General features: G+C 33.3%; 1 protein-coding gene across 5 annotated transcripts in view; it reads right to left on the bottom strand.

Moving 5' to 3' along the window:
* Nucleotides 1–18274, bottom strand: part of HDAC4 (histone deacetylase 4) — a 41605-nt gene extending 23331 nt beyond the window's left edge. For all 5 annotated transcript variants that reach the window (XM_018507073.1, XM_018507075.1, XM_018507077.1 and 2 more), the window contains exons 1-2: nt 17768–18274; nt 7897–8191 (exon numbers count right to left, since the gene is read on the bottom strand). In XM_018507073.1, the coding sequence (XP_018362575.1) occupies nt 7897–7951 (55 nt within the window). In that variant the 5' untranslated portion in view covers nt 7952–8191; nt 17768–18274. The remainder of the gene's footprint in view (nt 1–7896; nt 8192–17767) is intronic.
* Nucleotides 18275–21047: the final 2773 nt, after the last annotated feature.

A 21047-nucleotide genomic window follows, 5' to 3' on the forward strand; every position in this document is an offset into this window, starting at 1 on the left:
AGACTTTGTTATCAGGGTTATGTAATGTCACAAAAAAGTTAACGGCCATTCTGAAAAGATATTTACACGCATAAACTTGCATACAAATTTAATCACAAAAAGTGAATATAACGTCACCTTGTTTTCATTTGGCGCAAATACAACTCTTGATTTACTATCGTATGTTCAATACTATTTCATTACGATATACACGTAGTTTAAGTATATTATCCAAATTATGCATATCGTGCATTGATATTTGTAATTTTGTGCATGTGAGCCCTGGTGAAGCATCCCAAATTTTCGGCATTTTATTAAAGAACCACATTAAATTAATATATAAATGTTTAGAAAAAAAAAAATATATGTATATATAATGTGTACCACTTCTATTTAATGACTCCGAACTTTCTCTGTCGTATGGTGTGTGTGCATACATTCGTATGTGTTACGCAGAGATAAAAATCCCGTGGTTTCGATACTTCCATGACTCAAAATTCTCTGTCGTCATCGTCGTCGTCGTCGTTGTGCGTCGTTGTGTCGTCATCGCGCGTGTGTGTGTGTTTACATGTGTGCATATGTGTGTTTATGTGTGTGCATAGGTTTGTTCATGTGTGTGTGCGCGCGACGTAATAAGGTATGCTATCATTTCCGTTTTCCTTATATTTTATTCAAAACATCTTACTTATTGTTTTATCACGACACATATATCAAAAAAAAGACTCCTGATTGATCGAAGAATCTATTCTTGACCCTTAAATAGGCGCATATGAGGTCAGAGCCACTTCAATAACTAAAAAAATACAGAACGTATTTGTTTCTGACCTTCCCATTTTCAGAAGCTTCCTATGTTAGGACGTCATTTTGAATATAGTAGTAGCTAATCACTCTGCTGCATCGTTGCGCACGTGTCGCTACTCAGGTGAAGTATGCGCTCAGTTAGCTTTTTTCGTCAGATAAAATTTTTTATTTCTTTCAAAGTTTTGACATTTTATAATTTCAGGTAACTTATCATCAGAATAATATAATACGTGTTATTGAAGATTATTAGATATTTTTTAAGTAAATAGTTGTTTCTTGTTTCTTAAATTAGATAAGATAAAATAATTTTAAACATGGAAAAAGGAAGAAGAAAACAAATAAAACCGTATTCAGAGCAAGAAAGTGATGTAGGAAGAATTTCAGAAGAAAAGGAAGGAGTAGATAATAATTATTGTGCTAACATCATACAGCTAAAGTGATATTGAAGAAGGATCTAATGCAGAAGAGTTAGCAGAAATAGAAGAAGGTCAAATTCCGATTGAAATAAATGAGATTCAAGAAAAAGAAGCAAGCAAAAATTACTTCAAGAATAGATATAAATAAACGTTCTGCCCAGAAGTGGCAAAAAGTTCCATAAACTAGAACAGTATCCGATTACACAATATTATTTTGTATATTCCTGGTATGAAACAACCAGCAAGAAGTGCACAATCGCTCTTAGAGTATTTTTCACTTTATTTTTATGAAGAAATATGGAACTTACAAAAATTTGATCAATATAAATCACGAATATGTATTTAAAAGATGTTCTTGTATCTATTACTCGATACCAGACGATATATCACTCTGACGATCTATCGATCATTGTCGTGATGCTTCTTTTGTTCATCATTCTGATCGAGTCTACGCGAGTATGTACCATAATCATAAAGTCACCTGGTCTATTTTCAGTCAAAGACCGTAATAGTTCGACGAGTGTCGGCGCAGTCATCGCGATGACCTTAGTGCCGCGTATGCCTCTGACCTATTATTATTGAAAATTAATCACCGTTTTATCGACTCGTTATACCTGAACAGCTTGCATACTTTGCGATTGCACGGCAAAACAAAGATTGAATAGCGTAACCATTTTTCAACTGAGAAACAATGAATATGTATCGAAATCTAAGATTAGAACGCGCGCCATATCGCGCGCACGTCTTCAACAATATTCTAAATATTGATTATACGATAAAAAAAATATTTTTAAAAACACTTCATTGTACATACGTGGACAAAAATGCCTATCCATCTGAGTATCGGAACATATTCAAGATGTGTTTCTCTCTGAATATTCTCTCTGAATATTAAGTTATTTTTTTAAAAGTTCAAAAATATCGAACAAGTGAGAGTTACTTTTTAAGTTAATAATAGGTATTAATTTATTAATACTAATATTAATATTAACAGTAATATTATTGATATGTTAATAACTATGAATATATTAGTATTAGCATTAATATATTGATATTAATATTATATTAATATTATATTATTAATATTTAAATTATTATTTATTAATTTACGTTACCGTTTTTCGAATAATTCAGTCATTATGCATAAATCAGAGAGAAACATGCATCTTAAATATGTTCTAATATTCCAGCAAGTCCAGATGAATAGACATTTCTGTTCGAGTGTGTACGCTTTAAATTCGATATTTTTTTATGCAGTTAAATGTTAAAGAAGATGATATATATTTACTTTTACACAACTAGCCCCAAATGACTTTCAAATGATTTTGACATTGATCTTAACCCTCAAGAAGATCAAGGTTATCAGTCTTTTCCGTCGTTATTCATTAAAATTATTAATAAAACTATTTGTATAAATGAAATGCAATTTTTAGACACATGGTTTATGCCAGGCTATTGTTCCACTTACATTTTGCATAATTCAGTGTTTGTATGCAAATGTTGGGATAACTTAGAATAATAATATTGAAAAGAAAATAGATTGTCATATTCAAGTATTATAATATAATAGAGGAGTAGACTTCGCTTCGCATGGAAGGTCAAACATCCCTAGGCAGGGGAGGGGAAGTGGGGTAGACCTCGCTTCGTGTAGAAAATCGGTCGCCCTGCCTAGGCGACCGACTTTCCATGCAAAGCGAGATCCACCCCACATCCCCCTACATCTTAAAACCTGTATGTAAAAAAAAAGAACTTATTGCGAAAACCTCCCCTCCTGCCTAAAGTCATTTGACTTTCCACGTAAAGCGGGGAAATAATTGGTACTTTGATTGTTAATAACTTTTTGACGAATAACTAGCGACAGCTAAAACTTGTCGGAGATCACTCAGCATTATTATGACTTTGATAACGTATGTTAAAATAAATGTCATCAGAGCGGGATCCCCTGTTTGAAACTTTTATCGTTAAATATAATAAAGAAACTAATTTAAAAATATTTCTCATGATACGTAGCAAAAGCGTTTCCAGTTTCCCTTATCTCCAAGAATACACGATATATACGCTGTTAGTCTAATTAATGAAATTATTTTTGCTGGCAATTGTATCTACAATGCGGCAATTAGATAGCAGATGCCATATTTACCATGTTGACAAAACACGAATGACGTAAGAATATGTTACGTGACGTTTTTTGAAAAGATCATTTATTATTCGTCCGTAATTATAGAATAGCTCACGTAATCGGTCATTCAATATGGAATTACGCGATCGGCGTTTTCCTCGGGCAAAATTTATTTTTACACGATTACATCTAATCAAGATGTCGTTTTTGCAGAAATGTATGACGCTTCGAAACTCACAAGAAGAAGCCCTATGGATTTTGATTAAATTTGTAACGATGTTATAAAGATAACTATAAAACGAACATTTATAAAACCGTTACTTCAAATGGACCTTTTAGAAGCAAGATAATAAATAATAATTAAATATAAATCCCCCGTATGCGTATCAGAGACGAATAATTATGGCTTTCTGGATCGATTTTTTTTCACTCAATAATTATTTTTAATATTCCTAATAATCATACAAAAAGATTGTTTAATAAAAATCAAGAGGGGACATAAAAACAGCCTTATTAACCATCCTCCTTTTATCAGTCATTGATCGGACTTGAACCGGCCGCGGCATTGTAATTTAATGCTAACTGCTAAGCCATGGAATTGCTTGTTGTTTAAGTATATCTTTTATTAATAATAGTGTGTACACAACAATACTAGTACGTATACAGAGTATCTGTTTATAATTTTATTATTCATTTCCCCTGATAGAAATAAATCGCTGAAATCGTTAAAATCATGAAAATGACTGAAATATTGAATACACTTCAGTATAAGTAACTACTTTTAATATTGAAATACTATGAATGTAAAGATGATTAATATATAAAAATCAATGAAGAATAATGAACAATAACAAAAATAATATTAATATTTAACAATTATTAACAATTAAGGCTCAAATTGGTAAATGTAATCTAAAAAGAAATCTACTTTTTAATAACAAAAATAATAATAAATATAATAATAAAAAATATAATAATAACTCAAAAAATCTAAATCTAAACATTATTTACATTTTAATACTAGAAATTTAAAATGCCTATTATGGTCGAAGCTGGATCTTCGTTGCTTTAAATTAAATAATTCAATCTTGAATTACTAATATATACTATATATGTACTTGTGCATATATACTATATTGTAATCTTTTTCAAACTGCGCGCGCGAATTATTTTTCCGGACTAAATAAACGCAATTAAAACTACTCTAGTAATCGCAAATTAAATTGACAAGCAATTTAATAATTTGATGCTACCATCAAAAAAATAATTCGGCGCGCAGTTTGAAAAAGACTACAATATGGTATATATGCAAGTACATATATAGTATATATTAGTAATTCAAATTGAATTATTTAAAGCAACGAAGATCCAGTTTCGACCGTAATAGGCATTTTAAATTTTTAGTATTGATTGCGTTTCTCACATATACGGTCTAAAAATAAAGATATTGTTTACATTTTAATTAAATATGTATTCTGTTTTATTTTTTTTTAATTTAAAGGTTATATAATAATCTTTTATCATCGATTCCAATAATTATACTATATATAGAATATCATTTTGCAACACGAGCATGAATAGTTATTTTCCATGTAGATACTTTTTGCGTGCTAAACACAAATCCGTTTGCACAAAAAATTGGCTTTTACATCATAATTTCGAGAAAAATGGCATAAAAAAAATAAAAAAAAAACAATTTTCAGATAGTATCGGCAATTAGTTTTTTGCTTAATTTCATTAATGCCACATAAAAATATCAACTTTTATTTTTATATTTTCTGTTTCTAAGATGTAGTAGTTCGAAAATATAAATAGTTGTCGTCTTACGTAACGATATACGATTAATATTAATAACACTATTTTAAAAATAAATATTTATGAACATTTCGAAATGTTTATTCTATCATTCTTTAATAAAACATTGATTACCATTACTTATATGGCTTTATGTTCTATCAGTTTCTCCACATATCTATTGTCACAATTACATAATATATATTACATATTAATTATGTCACATTATATTATAGGGTAATCGTGACAAATCATATAGATTAACAATTTTTTTCATACTTAATTAAAACTTATTGTATTATCTAATTAATTAGTGTATATATTTAAAACATAAGATCTTTATAACATCTTTAAAACAATTGATTTATATTAAGTAATTACAAAGTTAAACAAAATTTAAGTTTAATTTTGGATTTTTTTGTCACAATTATTCAGTGACCCTATTCGTTGGAAGCATTACACATTAATGCCAATTGCACGGAAGCAGTGCGATATACGCAATCCCTGTGCGAGTGCATCGGGAATGCATTGAAACTCGTCACAGCATTTGGTTCTATCGCGATGCATTCTATGGCGGCTCTTTGTACCGAACCCCGGAACTCTACACGGTAGAGCGGCGTCGCGGCGCTCATCGACGGCGTCTCCTGCACCGTGACGTTGCAAAAACGGACGATAGTAAAGCGCGACATACATTTTTAAAAACGTAGCGCTTGGCCGACACTCGCCGCGTATAGAGTCAATGCATTCACTAGACCGTGCTTTAAACGCCTGCTGTCGCGCGTGAGAAAAGAATAGATACGACATTTCGCAGCTTATGCACTTGCTTCGTGTCACGCTCGATACTTGATACCCGCTCAATCTCTATCCAATACGAACACCGTGGAAAAAAATGCATCTGTGAATCACGCGCGTTCAATAGAAATTCAATCAAACTAATCTTCAATTTATCAATTAGATGATACGATAAAAAATATATATTTACACAGTGTGTCCCACAATTCGTCACCGAAATTTTAATAACATATTCCTGACCTAAAAATAAGACCAAAATCTTAATACCAAAATGACGAGCTATAATAGTTTTTAAATTAGCAGCGGTTAAAATTAATCACAGATATTTTGCTCAGGGACGATATATTATACAAGCGGTTGCTCTTACGCTTACGTTCATCCCTTATGAGATTGAAGTGATTACGTATACAATAATTGAACTGCTTTACTAATCATACTTAAGCACAGAAAATAAGTACACATGCGATGTACCTACATAATTATTAATCATTATTAACCATATAAAAATACTACAGGAATTATTAAAAATATTTTTTATACTTTAGTAAAAAAAAAAACAGATCTAATAATTCCATCATGATACTATCCTTGTTTCACGTCTATGTCTTTCTCAATAACGGCTGAACTGATGAAAAATGCGTTCTATTTCACGCATGATGATACGTATGATGTATCATTTTATTCTTGTTGTTCAGCGAATATTAAAAAAAGATAAAATAAAGTATAAGTTGAAAGTAAAAAAATAAAATGAAGTATAAGTTGAAAGTAATAGGGAGATCTGTCAACCAATCAAGTTTTGAACTCATTTGCAGAAATTCACATGATTCGTTCACACTGCAAATGAATTCAATTTCTGATTGGTCAAGATCTCAGATCACGTGACGGGACCTCCGCCATTATGCGCAATGGGTCACCTTTCTAATTCCGCACCATGATTCCATGTATGCATATATGAATGAGTATACGAAACGAAAGTGAGGTTATCTTGAGTCTTATATCGTGTCGTTAGTGAAAATTATGATCAAGTTTTAAGAAATGGAGCAAGCACTGTAATAACGAGCTCCTTTTACACGCAATCCGTAATTATAAGTTTGATCATGCAGTCGGAGTTGAAGAAGTAGGGTCTCAGCATATGCATATATATACAATGCGAAAAATACTATCGATAGGTAATTGAGTCATTAATAAAAATATACCAATCGACCACGGTTTTTTGTGAAATAAATAAATCAAACAGAAGAAAATGTCGCTCGGCTATATCAAATTAGGGTAATTGTTTACTTTAGCCATGCCATCTCAGAAATCGATGAAATTAGGCTCTCTTGACGCGCGCGTGCGTGTACTTTGACATTAAGAAATGTTGAATATCAATTTAACACAAATTATTTAAACAACATAACCACGTTATGTTATACTAACAAAAATATGTTACGAAATTTAACACAAAAGTTTAACAAAGACTTAAGTGGACTGTTTCCAACATAAATACGAAATGCTTTTTAATGTGTATATATTGACCTATAACCTTCCTGGCAGTTAAAAGAATTATATTTCAGTGTTCAATATTACATGTATTATTTCCATCTTCGATTCTTAGGCGCAACTAATCTACGCAGATTTCAAATTAATCCCGAATTTAATTTTAAAGTGAACGGTATAAGTTTACTTGCTTTTAGAGAGTTAAAGCAGAAAAAATTTACACAAAATTACTTATTAAGTATTAAAAATTAAAAATGTTATAAAATAGTCAGGACTCTTACAAATTCAATAACAATATAAAGATAAACGAGCAAATAAAAGTTGAATTTTTAAAAAACATTTTTAAAAAATTCGACTCTTATTTGCCCGTTTATCTTTATATTGTAATAAAAAATTATCATGTATTTTCTAAAAATAAATTTACATAAATAATTTTAAATTATTTAAATTTTAAATAACCAACTAGAACCTGAAGAGAAACCGGTTTGATACTACTAAGTTCACATTGATACATACCTAGTTGATTCGTGTGGTGCATATTGTATGTGGTAGTACCATAGTCCAGGGCCATATGCCACACTCTTAAGTAGTATATATTCACTGAGATATGTAGTATTCACTGCGGAGCACCATCCAGATTTCTTTTATTCAACACTCGCAAATGTAGACACCGCGATTATCTTTTCGCCACAAGACGTAGATGCACGTTTTCCGAAAGATTAATTATTTACAAACATCACTCTTGTCTTATCAGCAAGATTTTCTTCGCGTTTGTCGCTCTATCGCTCTTTTCACGCATCCAAGAGATGATCTAGAAAGAAAATAAAGAAGAATCATCAATTCATCTGTGACGTATAACAGATCAACGAATATTGTACGTAAGTAAAAGCTTTTGATAATTAATACAGAGCAGTAAGATCTGCTTTACTAAGTATAATATTGTACAATTATGTTTTTTTTCTACGATTGCTTCGACTGTTTAACAAAACATTTAAAAAAAAAAGAAAGCGATTTTTAAGATATATACTCTATGGCTCGTATTCATGTTTTTATCGATATAAATTCGCGGATAAATACTGTTAGTCATTGTCGCTGTTTTATATAGGGACCGAAATTATATTGTGGATTAAAATCTCGGCCTAATTATCATTATGATCCGAGGCTACCCAACTTTCAGTACAGGTATATAATTACCGCAAAATCGAAACCGAAAAGGATCGAAAAAGACTGAAATCCAAACGAACCCGGTAACCGTTACAGTAAAAGAACTAAAACCAAAAATTCAGCCTTAGATTAAGTAATCCGGACCGAAATTTTTCGGTCCGAGACCTTGGTTTTATATAATATTAGAGATTTGTTCCCGTCCCATGCTTCAACATGCTTCAACACGCTCCTACCATAGCTCCTACTCGCTCCTACTCACTCCAACGCGCTCGTCGAAGTGAGTAGGAACTATCGTAGGAGTTTATTGAAGTATGTTGGAGCATGCGACGCGAATAAATCTAATACATATCGTAAAAATAGTTCATAAAATAAGTTATATTATGCATGGAAGAAAACCTGTGCAACGACAGAACGATATCGAATTGTCGTTAAGAATAACAGAATCAAGGTACTGAATAGCCTTTGAAGAGTTTTATAAAAAATCTTAAATGAGGAAATAGCATTAAACTAATATTTTCCAAGTTGCGATTTTATTTTTTCAGATACCAGTTTTTGGGTATTCAATCCTATTTTTTACTTCCTCAATCAAAACTGTTTCTAAAATGTATCAAAAACCCGAGAAGAATTGTATAAAATTTAACCAAAACTCTAATAAAAAAATGATTTATTTAAAAAATGAGAAGTTAGTTCTTCATATCGCATTTTCATGCATTCAATTGGCCGGAACTGTTGTCTAAAACTATCAAAAACTCTGAAACTATAAAAAAATAATGTAAAATTTTGAAAAAATTAATTTTTTAAATAATGGAGGGTTAGCTTCGCAGGGGTTCAAAAGTCAAGTCTCTAACGGTCTCCATCGGTATGTCCACAATAGATCACTACATTCAATACAGGAAGGGTCTACATAGAGTGATTCAGAACAACCATTTGTCCTTGAAACCGCGTATTCCTGGCTTAATTTTAAAACGATTTTTCCTCCACCAAAATTTTATCTGAAGCTTAGTTTTTAAATTATAAGGAAAAATAACGAATTATGGGGCACATACAGAAGGTAAGCAGGGACGGCGCAAGTCATCGTCCGCCGTGGGCGATTATGCGGGACGCTCGCTACAATCAGCTGCTATATTATACGCGATGACGCACACGCATACACGAGAAAAAGAGAAAGAGAGAGAGAGATACATTCATTCATTCTCTCATTCACTCACTTACTCATTCAACTCACTTTTACCATATTATCCTGATTCGATGTTTTCGTACTGCTATAGTTTCGAAAAGGCAGATAAATAATTTCTTCATGACTGATATAGCAATGAGATGACACATTTCCACATGACAAATCACACGGAGTAATAAACCAAAATTTTTTTTTCCATAAAATGTATCAGCATATATCAATTAGGTATCAATATAATACATATTCGCAGATTTAGTCATGCAATTTATTTTCGAACTAATCTATCGGTTTGTTACTAATTAATCTACCGATCAACTCTGAAAACTTTTTCCTTCTCTTATAAATTGCATCAACACTTTCATTTACACACGCGGATTTACTCACGCACTTAACTGATAAAATTTCCTACTTATGCATTTGCGAACAAATCTATCATCACTTTCAATCGTTACCCCGGTTTTAATCGTTTGGTGACTTTAAATCAATTGAAGAAAAAAGCGTGTTACAGCACACGTTACTTGGAGCGAAGACTTTTTTCAACAACTTGAATAAGTAGTCAATAGAGTTACGTTAGAACTAGCGCTATCGAAAGTGACGCTTTCACCTTCGATAGCGTTAGTATTGACGTAACCCTATTGACTACTTATTCAGCTTGTTGTCATCAAAAAGTCTCCGAATGAAGGTAATGAATAAGTAAGTGAATGAGAAAGTGAATGAGTGTATGTGTGAGTCTCTCTCTCTCTCTCTCTCTCTCTCTCTCTCTCTCTCTCTCTCTCTCGCGTATGTGCAAGTGCGTCATTGTGTATAATAAGCAACTGATTACAGCGAGCGTTCAGCATAATCGCCCACAGCGGACGATGACTTGTGCCGTTCCTGCTTACCTTCTGTACGCGTCCCGCAATTCGCTATTTTTCCTTATAATTTAAACACTAAGGGCCTGCGCACAATAGAACAAATATTAGGAATAAATATTAAGATTTAACAGGAATAGATATTAAGATTTCAACCTATCAGATACCAGTCGGAATACGCGGTTTCTGATAGATTAAAATCTTAATATTTATTTCTATTCCTAATATTTCCTCCATTGAGCGCAAAATCTAAGCTTCAGATAAAATTTTGGTGAAAGAAAAATTGTCTTGGAAGTAAGTCAGAAATACAATGTTCCAACGATAAACGGTCATTTCGAATCACCCTGTATATACATTTTCTCTCTCTCTCTCTCTCTCTCTCTCTCTCTCTGTCTCTCACATACTCTCTCACTCTTTCTCTTGAAAAAGCGACTATTTATCTATCCACTCACTGAAAGTCTATTTCTCTCGTTGAGTAGCTGCCAAGAATCTAAATTCGACGTTGCCACGCCTCCCAGACTTATGTGCCAGTATATAGCAATAAAGGCACACACGGAAATTCGCGTCGCGATTAAAGCGATTAAGTCAATCATCACCGCGACAATAAGTCGCATTCACTTAATAGATCATAACTGTACAATGTGAAATACTTTGTATCATTATTATTAAAACAGAGAAGTGTGTAAAAGAACCCTAACTGATAACATAAATAAACATTTTTTTGTACTTATTAATTTAATGTTATCGTAATAACAGAAAATGTTACATATATTCTGTAATATATAATAAAATAATTAATGTTTATTATTTTATCATAATATTATGATAAAATATAACGTTATTTTATTCGCAGATACTATATTATTTAAAATCAAAGTACGATGAAGTATATGAATAAGGAATCTGATAAGAGAAAGATACACATAAAAAAATGAGAATATTATGTGCAATTGATTAATCAAAATGTATTTAAATGCGTAAAAAAAATTAATTGTTAAGCTACAGTTTCTCTTTTGTACTTTAAATTTTTTACTGTTTTTTCACCGAATTAAGCTCCGGTCAGCAAGCGTGTATCAGCTATGCGACGAACCGAGAGAAAGGCAAGGGAAAAATTGATGAGGCTGAAAAAAAAAAAAAAGAGAGGGCTCTCCAGTCATTGGCTATATCAATTCCTACGCTTTTTTCGCCTTCGCATGCACCACTATTTTCACAATTCCGTGAAAAATTTGCTACCGTTTTGCACATTACATCGCCACTTTTATGTCTATATTTGCCGTTCATAGCTATATGCATATACGTGTGCATCCACGTGTTACACGTATTCACACACGCACCCCACACACACACGCACACGCACACACACACACATTCACCTGCAGCGCGGAGCGAGTTCATTTTAAATAAACGTATAAACGGGAGTGGCGAATATAAATATAAGCTCTCAGCATCTCATCTCTCTCATTCATGATACGGTATTACTTCTATTAAGTAAGACCAAATTAGTAAAATCAAATCTGTTGGAATATTTATGGTCCAAGTCAATAGGTAAATATTTAGTATTTTCTTGTATTAACTTCTATCAATAAAAATTTTGTGCCGTTTTGGAAAAAAAAACATATCATTGCTAGCTTAATAAAGATCCTAAAACCGTCTGTATTACCGACTAAACTAATATAATTTTGGTATAACAATTACTTTTTCGGCGCGCGTTTCTGTGGGACTACATACGTAGTATATAAATTCACATAAGAATCATACAAGCATTAAGATCCAGCTAGACCGTGTAAGGCTTCGATTCTATAGTTTGTGTTATCACATGTACGGTCCTATAATATATTATATTAATTACTTTTTCCCTCTTTTACAGATTTTCGTCGAAAATCCTTTTCTAAGATTAAAGTATACGTATTATTGTGTCTGTAAGATGGAGTTTATGTCAAAAAGAGTAAAAACAAAAAATTTCGAAATTGATATCTTCTTTATCATTTCTTAGACCAATATGACGCTCTAGAACTGTCACATCATGACATTTGCAAAAGCAAATTGTATAATGTGTTTACGAAATAGTAGTCCACACACTAGTAGTTTGCATAAACAACGTGGAGTTCTTAGAATTGAACTTAGACATTATTGTAATACAAAAATTTATTTATGTGCATGATATTGATAGTAGTGACACGTAAATCGTCTGTAAATCCTACTTATACTGTGATTAATCTTTAGGATTCCCTTAAGTTAGCAAAACAACATGAGAAAAAAGAAAACAAAAAAATATAAAGAACTGAATTTATACTAATATAATACTAAAAATAAGTTAATATATTAATCCAATTCTCGCAAATCACTAATTGAACTCAACTCTATTAGGTTCAAGATAAAGTATTTTTTCGTCATAAGCGGAAGCAGTCGCTATTTCACATTCAAGAATTTGTACCGCCAAAATGTACAGAGAGTTTCAGATTTTCTAGAATTATTTACTCTTGAAATATCTCGATCCCGAATTTATTATTTATTATTTAAATAAAAAAACTTCATCAGAAATATGCTAGCGCATATATAAAAGTAAAATATGTATATTAAAGCAATGCTGTGAAATTTTGGTCTTAAAATATTTCTAGAATTATTTTCTCTTGCAATATCCCGATCCGTAATTTATTGCTCATAATTTCAGTTAAAAAATGCAACCAAGAGTGTGACGATGTTAGCGAACATACGAGAGTAAAGTATATTAAAACAATTAATTGCTGCACTAACTTTGACCCTAAACGTAAATCTCTAAATTCACAAGTATTTTTTAAAGATGTCTTGAATGTATTTAGAGCAGATTTTAATTCGATTTCATGTGTTTATCGATTGCAAATATACATACATTACAAAATTTTGATAATGGGGTGCCACAGAGATATCGAATTTATCGAAGATTTTAGTATTACGCATTCGCAGATCCACTTATTAATCCAATTAAATTGCACATCTCAACATGCTACTAATTGGTCCAGTAATATAAATTTGCGTTGTGTACAAACATATTGTTAGTTATATGAAATTAATAGTATTATGAAATTAATAATATTACACGAGTTGCGTACGAAATTAATTCTATTACCTTGTCTGTTTTGAATAATAACAAATAAAAATCCATCTATTAATTAAAATAAAATATAAGTAGTAATTCTTTTATCAGATATAAAATATGATTATTTTGCAATATGTTGTCCTAGTCTATAATTATCGCAATGTTGAAAAAACCGTTTTATATCAAAATAATAAAGAATATATAATTGTTAGCGCGTTTACACTTTCAAATGTACAGATATATGGTGACTAGACTTTTGGTAGACTAAACTTTTTTTACGTATGATGACCTTAGATATACATTGCCTATTGTAATATTTCGATACGATACAAAATACTATCTATGAATTTTCGGCCGGATAAGGTTATCGAGATATTATAATCATCCATGACCAGCGCAAACGTCAAACGACTTATTTTCGGACACGTGTGGACGCATGCGAGAGAACCTTTACGCGATGGCGAGAGAAATATTCTTATTTTCAATTCTACGCGTGAACATTTGATTCGACAAATATGATCGTCATTGTTCCCGTCGCGCGTCATGTCGCACGATGCAACTCGTGCGTAAATCTTTCTCGATGCTCATGCCGTGTCGTTTTCGTTCGTTGACCGCTGTACTGAACGACAGCATTCTCTATGCGATGTGACGTCTGGAATAGACAGATTGAGCCGAATCGTTCGATAGCCACGTCACGGATATAGCCGCTCTTCTATTCATCCAGTATAAAAATGCTGATTCTCTTTATATTCGACGGTAACCAGCGTAAGTCGCCACGCCATCATGATGTTTTGTTTTTTTTTTCCAGCATTACTGCTGGATATGTTTTTAGACGTAGAAATTATATACATTAGCGCGAATAAAAAATATGTAAGGTTTGTTCGCATCGCATGCTACAACAAGCTCTAACATGGTTCTATAGATCCGAAGCTTCTAGTCATTCCAACGAACACATTGGAGTGAGTAGAAGTTATGGTAGGAACATGTTGGAGCGAACAAACACATATACAGGGTGTCTCATTTCAAATAATGCATTAATATTTCTTAAAAACCATGATAGAAAAAAAATGTTTCAAACAAAAGTTGTATAATTCGAAGGGAGACATAAGAAGGTATTATTGATTTGATCCTGGATGATGTTAAGGTTAGGTCAAGGTTACTTTGAATTTTTTAAATGAAACCTTTTATTTTCATTACAAATTCTCGTAGTTTACCTCGAGAGCTTTTCAAAGCACAATAATAAAATATTTTTTCTTTAAATACTTTACGAGTTATAAGGCTTGAAAGTAATACCGGCATTAACATTTCCGACCGATGGCAAAAATCTCTTGAATATTGTTCAGCATCAAGATCTAGAACGTTTGTCAAGATCAAGAATATTGGAAGTTGTTCCTCTTATTTTTATTTTTACGTAAAAATGCTTAGTCGACTTCTGTCAAACTAGCAAGACAAAACAAAGCAGAACCGAAAAAGAATCTTTTGAATTATTTAGTGCTTATTTTGTGCTAATTTGTGTTACAAACTATAACTTTACATTGCATACCATTTAGAAGAAACTTGTGGTTTTGCTAACTTAATATGAAGTCAACGGGACTATATATAAAAAAAAAAAAAGAAAACGAAGAAAGAAATGCAAAGAACTGAATTTGTGCTAATTTGTACTATCAAAAACAGTTAATATATTGATCCATTTCTTAAGAATCAATCCCGAGATCAACTCCTAATTGAACACATTATTGAGTTCAAGAGTAAAGTATCCTTCGCCACGAGTAGAATCAGTCGCTACTTCCACAATAGAAATAATTTGTGCCGCCAAAATATGAAGTTTCAGATTTTGTATCCCCGTCATTTTTTTGAAAACTACCCCCGATCCCTATCAAGCCCTTATTATCAAGAATAAAGTATTCGGTCGGGGGAGGGGGGGGGGATAGTTTCGAAGGAACAGCACAAAATCTAAAACTTCAAAATCGTTAACTTCTTATAAGTAAAACTTTGAATAAATCAATTAAATGTTTACACCTTTATAAAATAGTATTTGTTGCGTGCACGCACGTACGTGTAAAGATAATCGAAAAAAATAAATTTAAAAATATATCTGGGAAAAATGTACTATCAATTGTATTTTATCATTCGATCGATCTCTTTTCCGATTTGCATATATCGAGTTACACACAGATGTAACAATCTTCCTCCAGATATTCGAAACAGAGAATAACAAATAAATAATAACGTAATGGCTGATAAATTATATAACTATACTTTATACAATCTTCCACACATAAAAAAGAAATAAATTATTGCCATTTCCACTGTCAAACATTAATATCTACAAGCATTAAAGCACAATTAGAGTCTATTAATATTAACAACTGTCAGATGCATTTATTGAAGTTAATTTGAATCGCAAAGAATTGAAGAGGTTTATTTTAAACCTGTCAGAAGATAAACACAAGATAAACTTCACTTTTCACAAACTTAAGATGGTTCTTTAGTAAATCGAGTTATCATGCAAATGTCTAATTTTTTTATACAATGAGATTTAAGTACTGAACTTGATGTGTGCAAACTTTTAGAATAAGTTAACGATGACATGAGAGAAAAAAAATGCTAAAAATGTAACTTTTTACTTATAACTCGGTGACAGATAAGTATCGGAGTTTCTATGACTAACTGCACACAAACGTTATCATAGACTTTTTTTTAAAAACCACGTAATAATATTTCAAATGACACTATAATAGTTTAAAAAATTATGACAAATGATCACAAAACAGTAAGGGGTCAACGCTCATTCTGGGAAGATATATTTACATACATAAACTAACATACAAATTTAACCTCGAAAAGTAAACATAACGTCACCTTGTTTTGTTCGGTGAAACTTCTTGATTTACTACATTTCATACTTTTTCATACTATTTCATTAAGATACGTAGTTTAAATATTTGAACCAATTTATGCAGATATTTGTAATTTTAAGTGAGCCCTGGTGAGTCCAAATTTTCGGCACTTTATTGAAGGACCACCTTAATTTAAACCAAAGTACACAATTAGATTATAACTTGATCAGTTTTCTCTATTGTTTACATCCAATTCATAAAATCAATCAATCTAAGGTTTGACTTGTTTAATAAATAATCGACTGCCACGCACCTACTACCAACGACGCATAAGCGAGCGATCGACTTCGAATGTGGGCGTCGCATACAACAGGTGTTTCCTGCGTGCGGAATGTTTTCCAGCTACCCGAGAGGGCAGCCTCGCTCTCTCTCCCTCTCTCTCTCTCTCTCTCTCTCTCTCTCTCTCTCTCTCTCTCTCTCTCTCTCTAATCGACTCTCTCTCGCGATCAGATCGTCGCAGGTGTACGTCGTGTTTACGCTTCCAACACGTGTATTTCTGACACACGTTATTTAATGACAACCACGATTTTCTCTATATCATTTTCACGCTGTATACGAATTTCGTGTTGAACGAATTCAAGCTCGGAAATCGATCGATCGGTTGAAACGTGAATGCATCGCACGTTGCATCGTTGTTAAACCTTTCAGCACTCGCGAGGCATTGACGCCTCGTCTTCCCACGGAAAAGATTGGAAAGAAGCGTATTATCGCAGCATGCAAAACAGAAACGCCCCGCAGTCTGTTTTCGTCGATGAAATTCATTAATATTGGATGCCACGAGCGATAAAAGCGTACCACGGAGAGAGAGAGAGAGAGAAAGAGAGAAGGGTGGGGGGGAGAGGGGAAGGAGGGAGGGGCGGAGAGAGAGAGAGACAGAGGAAGAGAAAGAGAGAGATGGGAGGAAAGAAGAGAGAGGTGGGGAGATGCGTCTTTGCTTTTGCTGGCTTTGTACGATGTATACTGTCAACTGTATCTATCGAGCGAAAGATACCCGCGCCCCGCGGAATGCACAGCGGCGCAAAAAGACGTGGGTTGCACGGAGCGCGCGCATATTATCGGAACACGCAGAAAGAGACAAGAACGTAAGGAAGACGATCCGTTATAGAATCTCGCATACTCCGCTTATCCGCTAGCAACGACCCGTCGCTGCTTCGCTCGTTACGACATCGCTCCTCGCGAAATCGCGGAAATATGGAGGACACAATTTCTCTGCATTTACCTCTCGTGCGGTGTCCGCTCCGGATCCGTTCCCGTAGTCCTCCGCTAAGCGATGCAGGTGCTACCACACGTATGAGAAAAGTGGAAAGAGAGAGGGAGAGAGAGAGGGAGAGAGAAAGAGAGAGGAAGAGAGAGAGAAAGAGGGGAAGATAGATCCGACGACACTCGAAGTCAGCATAGGTCGTGTCCAATGTTTCTCCGTCCTCTCTTAAGAGCGACGAGCGACGAGGAACTATATTCCGCACCGCACAATCTCACACACGATCGATCACGCCGATAACGATTGCGGGGGAACGACGTTGAACGACGTTACACCGAGATGCGTGTAAGCGCGATAGCGTGCGGACGCACCGCCGCGCGGTTACACCGACGATGGCGAACGTCCGAACGACGCGCTCGCGGCGACGATCGCTGGCACGCGGGACGAAGGTCGCATCGGCAGGCACGAGAACGGAGTCAACGGAGCGATCGAGCAATAAACTGCGGCAGCAAAGAGATACACCCCACACGATACGCAAAGGGATACTACCATGCATCGCGCGTCGCGCGGCCGTCGCGGCCGCGTCGTAGTCACACACGTCGCACCACCTCGCACCACCTCTCCCCCCTCTCTCCTCACTCCCTCTCTCTCTCTCTCTCTCTCGCTCGCTCGCTCGCGCGCGCGCGACTTCCGCGCCGCCACGCGGCCGTTGTCGCAGATTCGATTATTTATAGACATTCAGCATTGTTGTATCCACGCGTTCCCTCACGCCTCAGGACCGTCCCGAGCGACGCCGGGGCCCATGCCGCGAGAAAAAACGTAACGTCAACGTTATGACACAACTGGAGTAGTCAGGGATATGGCAAGATTGGCAAGTAAAGCATCGCCTCTAATAATATTATACAATACGAATCTAATCCAATTCATAGAGATTTACTATTATCGAAGAAATCCATCAAAAATTATTCAATCTTATCGTTTACAATTGTACTCAGACTGTACAAATAATTACAGATTTCTAGACTAAAATTCTGAGATTTATGTAATTGTTGCAAAAAACTTGAGTTAAATTTACCTTGTTGTTATAACGTGCAGACGATATCACAGTTTATTATTAATCATAATTAATTCTCTAATAACGACATTTATTAATAATTACAAATAAAGTAATAATGGAGTCCTATGTGTTATGAAAATTTAATATTGCATCTTAATTAATGCATTTGATTGTCTATATAGATAATGTCTATAATTTACTTCAACGACCGAATTCGATGTAGGATTCAGTTATTAATAAAATATTATATAATTGTGTATCAATTATAATTACATATCAGGCGTAAGAGTTTATTGATGTGATTCACAGCTTTCAATTTAAAATAGAAAGCTTTTACAAATATTTCATTTTTTTATTCTACGTCTTTGACATTATTCTCAAAATAGAACTTCTTGTCTTTCGTTGCTGATACGCGGGTGAAACAGATAATTGCGGATATTCGCGGCACGTGTCGAACGCAAACGTTCCGGGCAAATGACACAAACCGATTGAACGGTACGCGATGCAAACGTGCATTACGATGACGTGGGCGGTTTAGTTCGTACGTCATCCTATTCAATATTGTTTCCTCGTCATAAATAGATGAGCCTGATTAATCACCAGGGAGCAAGTCTAGGGCTAGTCTTATTACGTGCTTGAAAAATCGATATTTTTCTTGCAGTTGATATTTATATCTTGATCAGTTATATTCCTCGCGATTACGTCTACCTACGTGAGAGGCGATATATCCAATACTACCATATAGAAAAGTCATTAAATGCCTCGCGCAATATTTAACATTAAACATATAAATATATGACTGAGTATACGCGCGGTATCTCTCGAAAGTGTAGCTTTTTATTTTGCGAGATTCCATCGAAAAAAAACTAAATTTTTTTTTCTGTGATTTTACAATTATTTATTTAAACACAGACTAATTTTTTTTAATCATATTCATTAATTAATTTCTGTAAAATAAATAATTCAAGTACATTTCTATATTTATTTTTTATTGTTAGTATTTAAGTGTTTTGCTTAAATTAAAAAAGATTTAATACCCAGAATTTCGGTCAAAGTCAATATAATAAAAGTCTCAAAGGATCTGTAAATTACACAGAAGACTTTCTGTATGACTAATGTACGATAATCTGAATGGATTAAAAATATATCGGAAGTCCGTGGGCGCTGTGGTAAACTACTCCCGGAAATTGTATCTTATCGCCAGCCCTTTGTTTTCTACGCCTTAATTCACCGAAATCGTAATAATCACAGATTACGCTTATCGAGTTGTACGGCCATGCTACGAGGAAGAAAAAAGAACACACACAGTCGTATCGCATCGTTCATTCAGACTTCTAATCAAGTTAGATAAATGAAAATATATATTACGAATGTATTTTTGTCTGAATAAATTCTATAGATATAAAATATAATTATTTATTGATACTTTATAAGCTATATCTCACAAGATTTATGATCTCAGAATTTTAATAAAAATGTTTTAATAAATTTAAGATTAATATTTGTATAGCACGATTAAATAATAAAACGTTATTCTTGTTAAAGAATATCTGGATGTGATATTTTTTTAATTTTATCCAAAATATATAATTATCAAAGAATTTAATTTAATTTAAAAATTATAATAAAAATAATATGTTCTTCCGAAAAAAAAAAACTTATCACAGTTTTGATCTTTTATGGAAATTGCAGTCAAGAATCTGGAAAAATTAACTTTATTAGAATTTTATATAAATCATATCTATTTTATGAATTTCATTGGAATGGAAATCACACATTTTATCAATATTCCCTTGATCACGCTGTCGGTAAACTGTAAAGCGAAATCAGTATTATTTCGTTTATTTAGATTAACCATGCCACTGCGTAAATTTACATTTGGTCCGAAATCGCGCTCTCTGATCACGTAATTCTGAGGGCGCAATTGCACTCCGATTTGCAATTTGCAAAAATTTGCTCTACGTAAAGAAATATAATTTCGGAAAGTGCTTTTTATATAAAAAAAATTTAATAATATTATATACATATTTATAAATTATATATTAGATCTATAAATTTTCTATAAAAATATGCCGATAAATAAACAGAGACCATGTTTGTATATTATACCTATAGCATAAAATTACAAAGTCAATTTATAAAGGAGAAAATGTGGACATGAGATACATGCTTTTTGATGCGCAAAAAATGCAATGAAATTTTATGACTTCATTATACTTATTGTATCTTGAACCTGAAATGTAT

This window comes from Trachymyrmex cornetzi, unplaced genomic scaffold, assembly GCF_001594075.2.
Source record: "Trachymyrmex cornetzi isolate Tcor2-1 unplaced genomic scaffold, Tcor1.1 scaffold23, whole genome shotgun sequence".
NCBI classification, from domain to species: domain Eukaryota; kingdom Metazoa; phylum Arthropoda; class Insecta; order Hymenoptera; family Formicidae; genus Trachymyrmex; species Trachymyrmex cornetzi.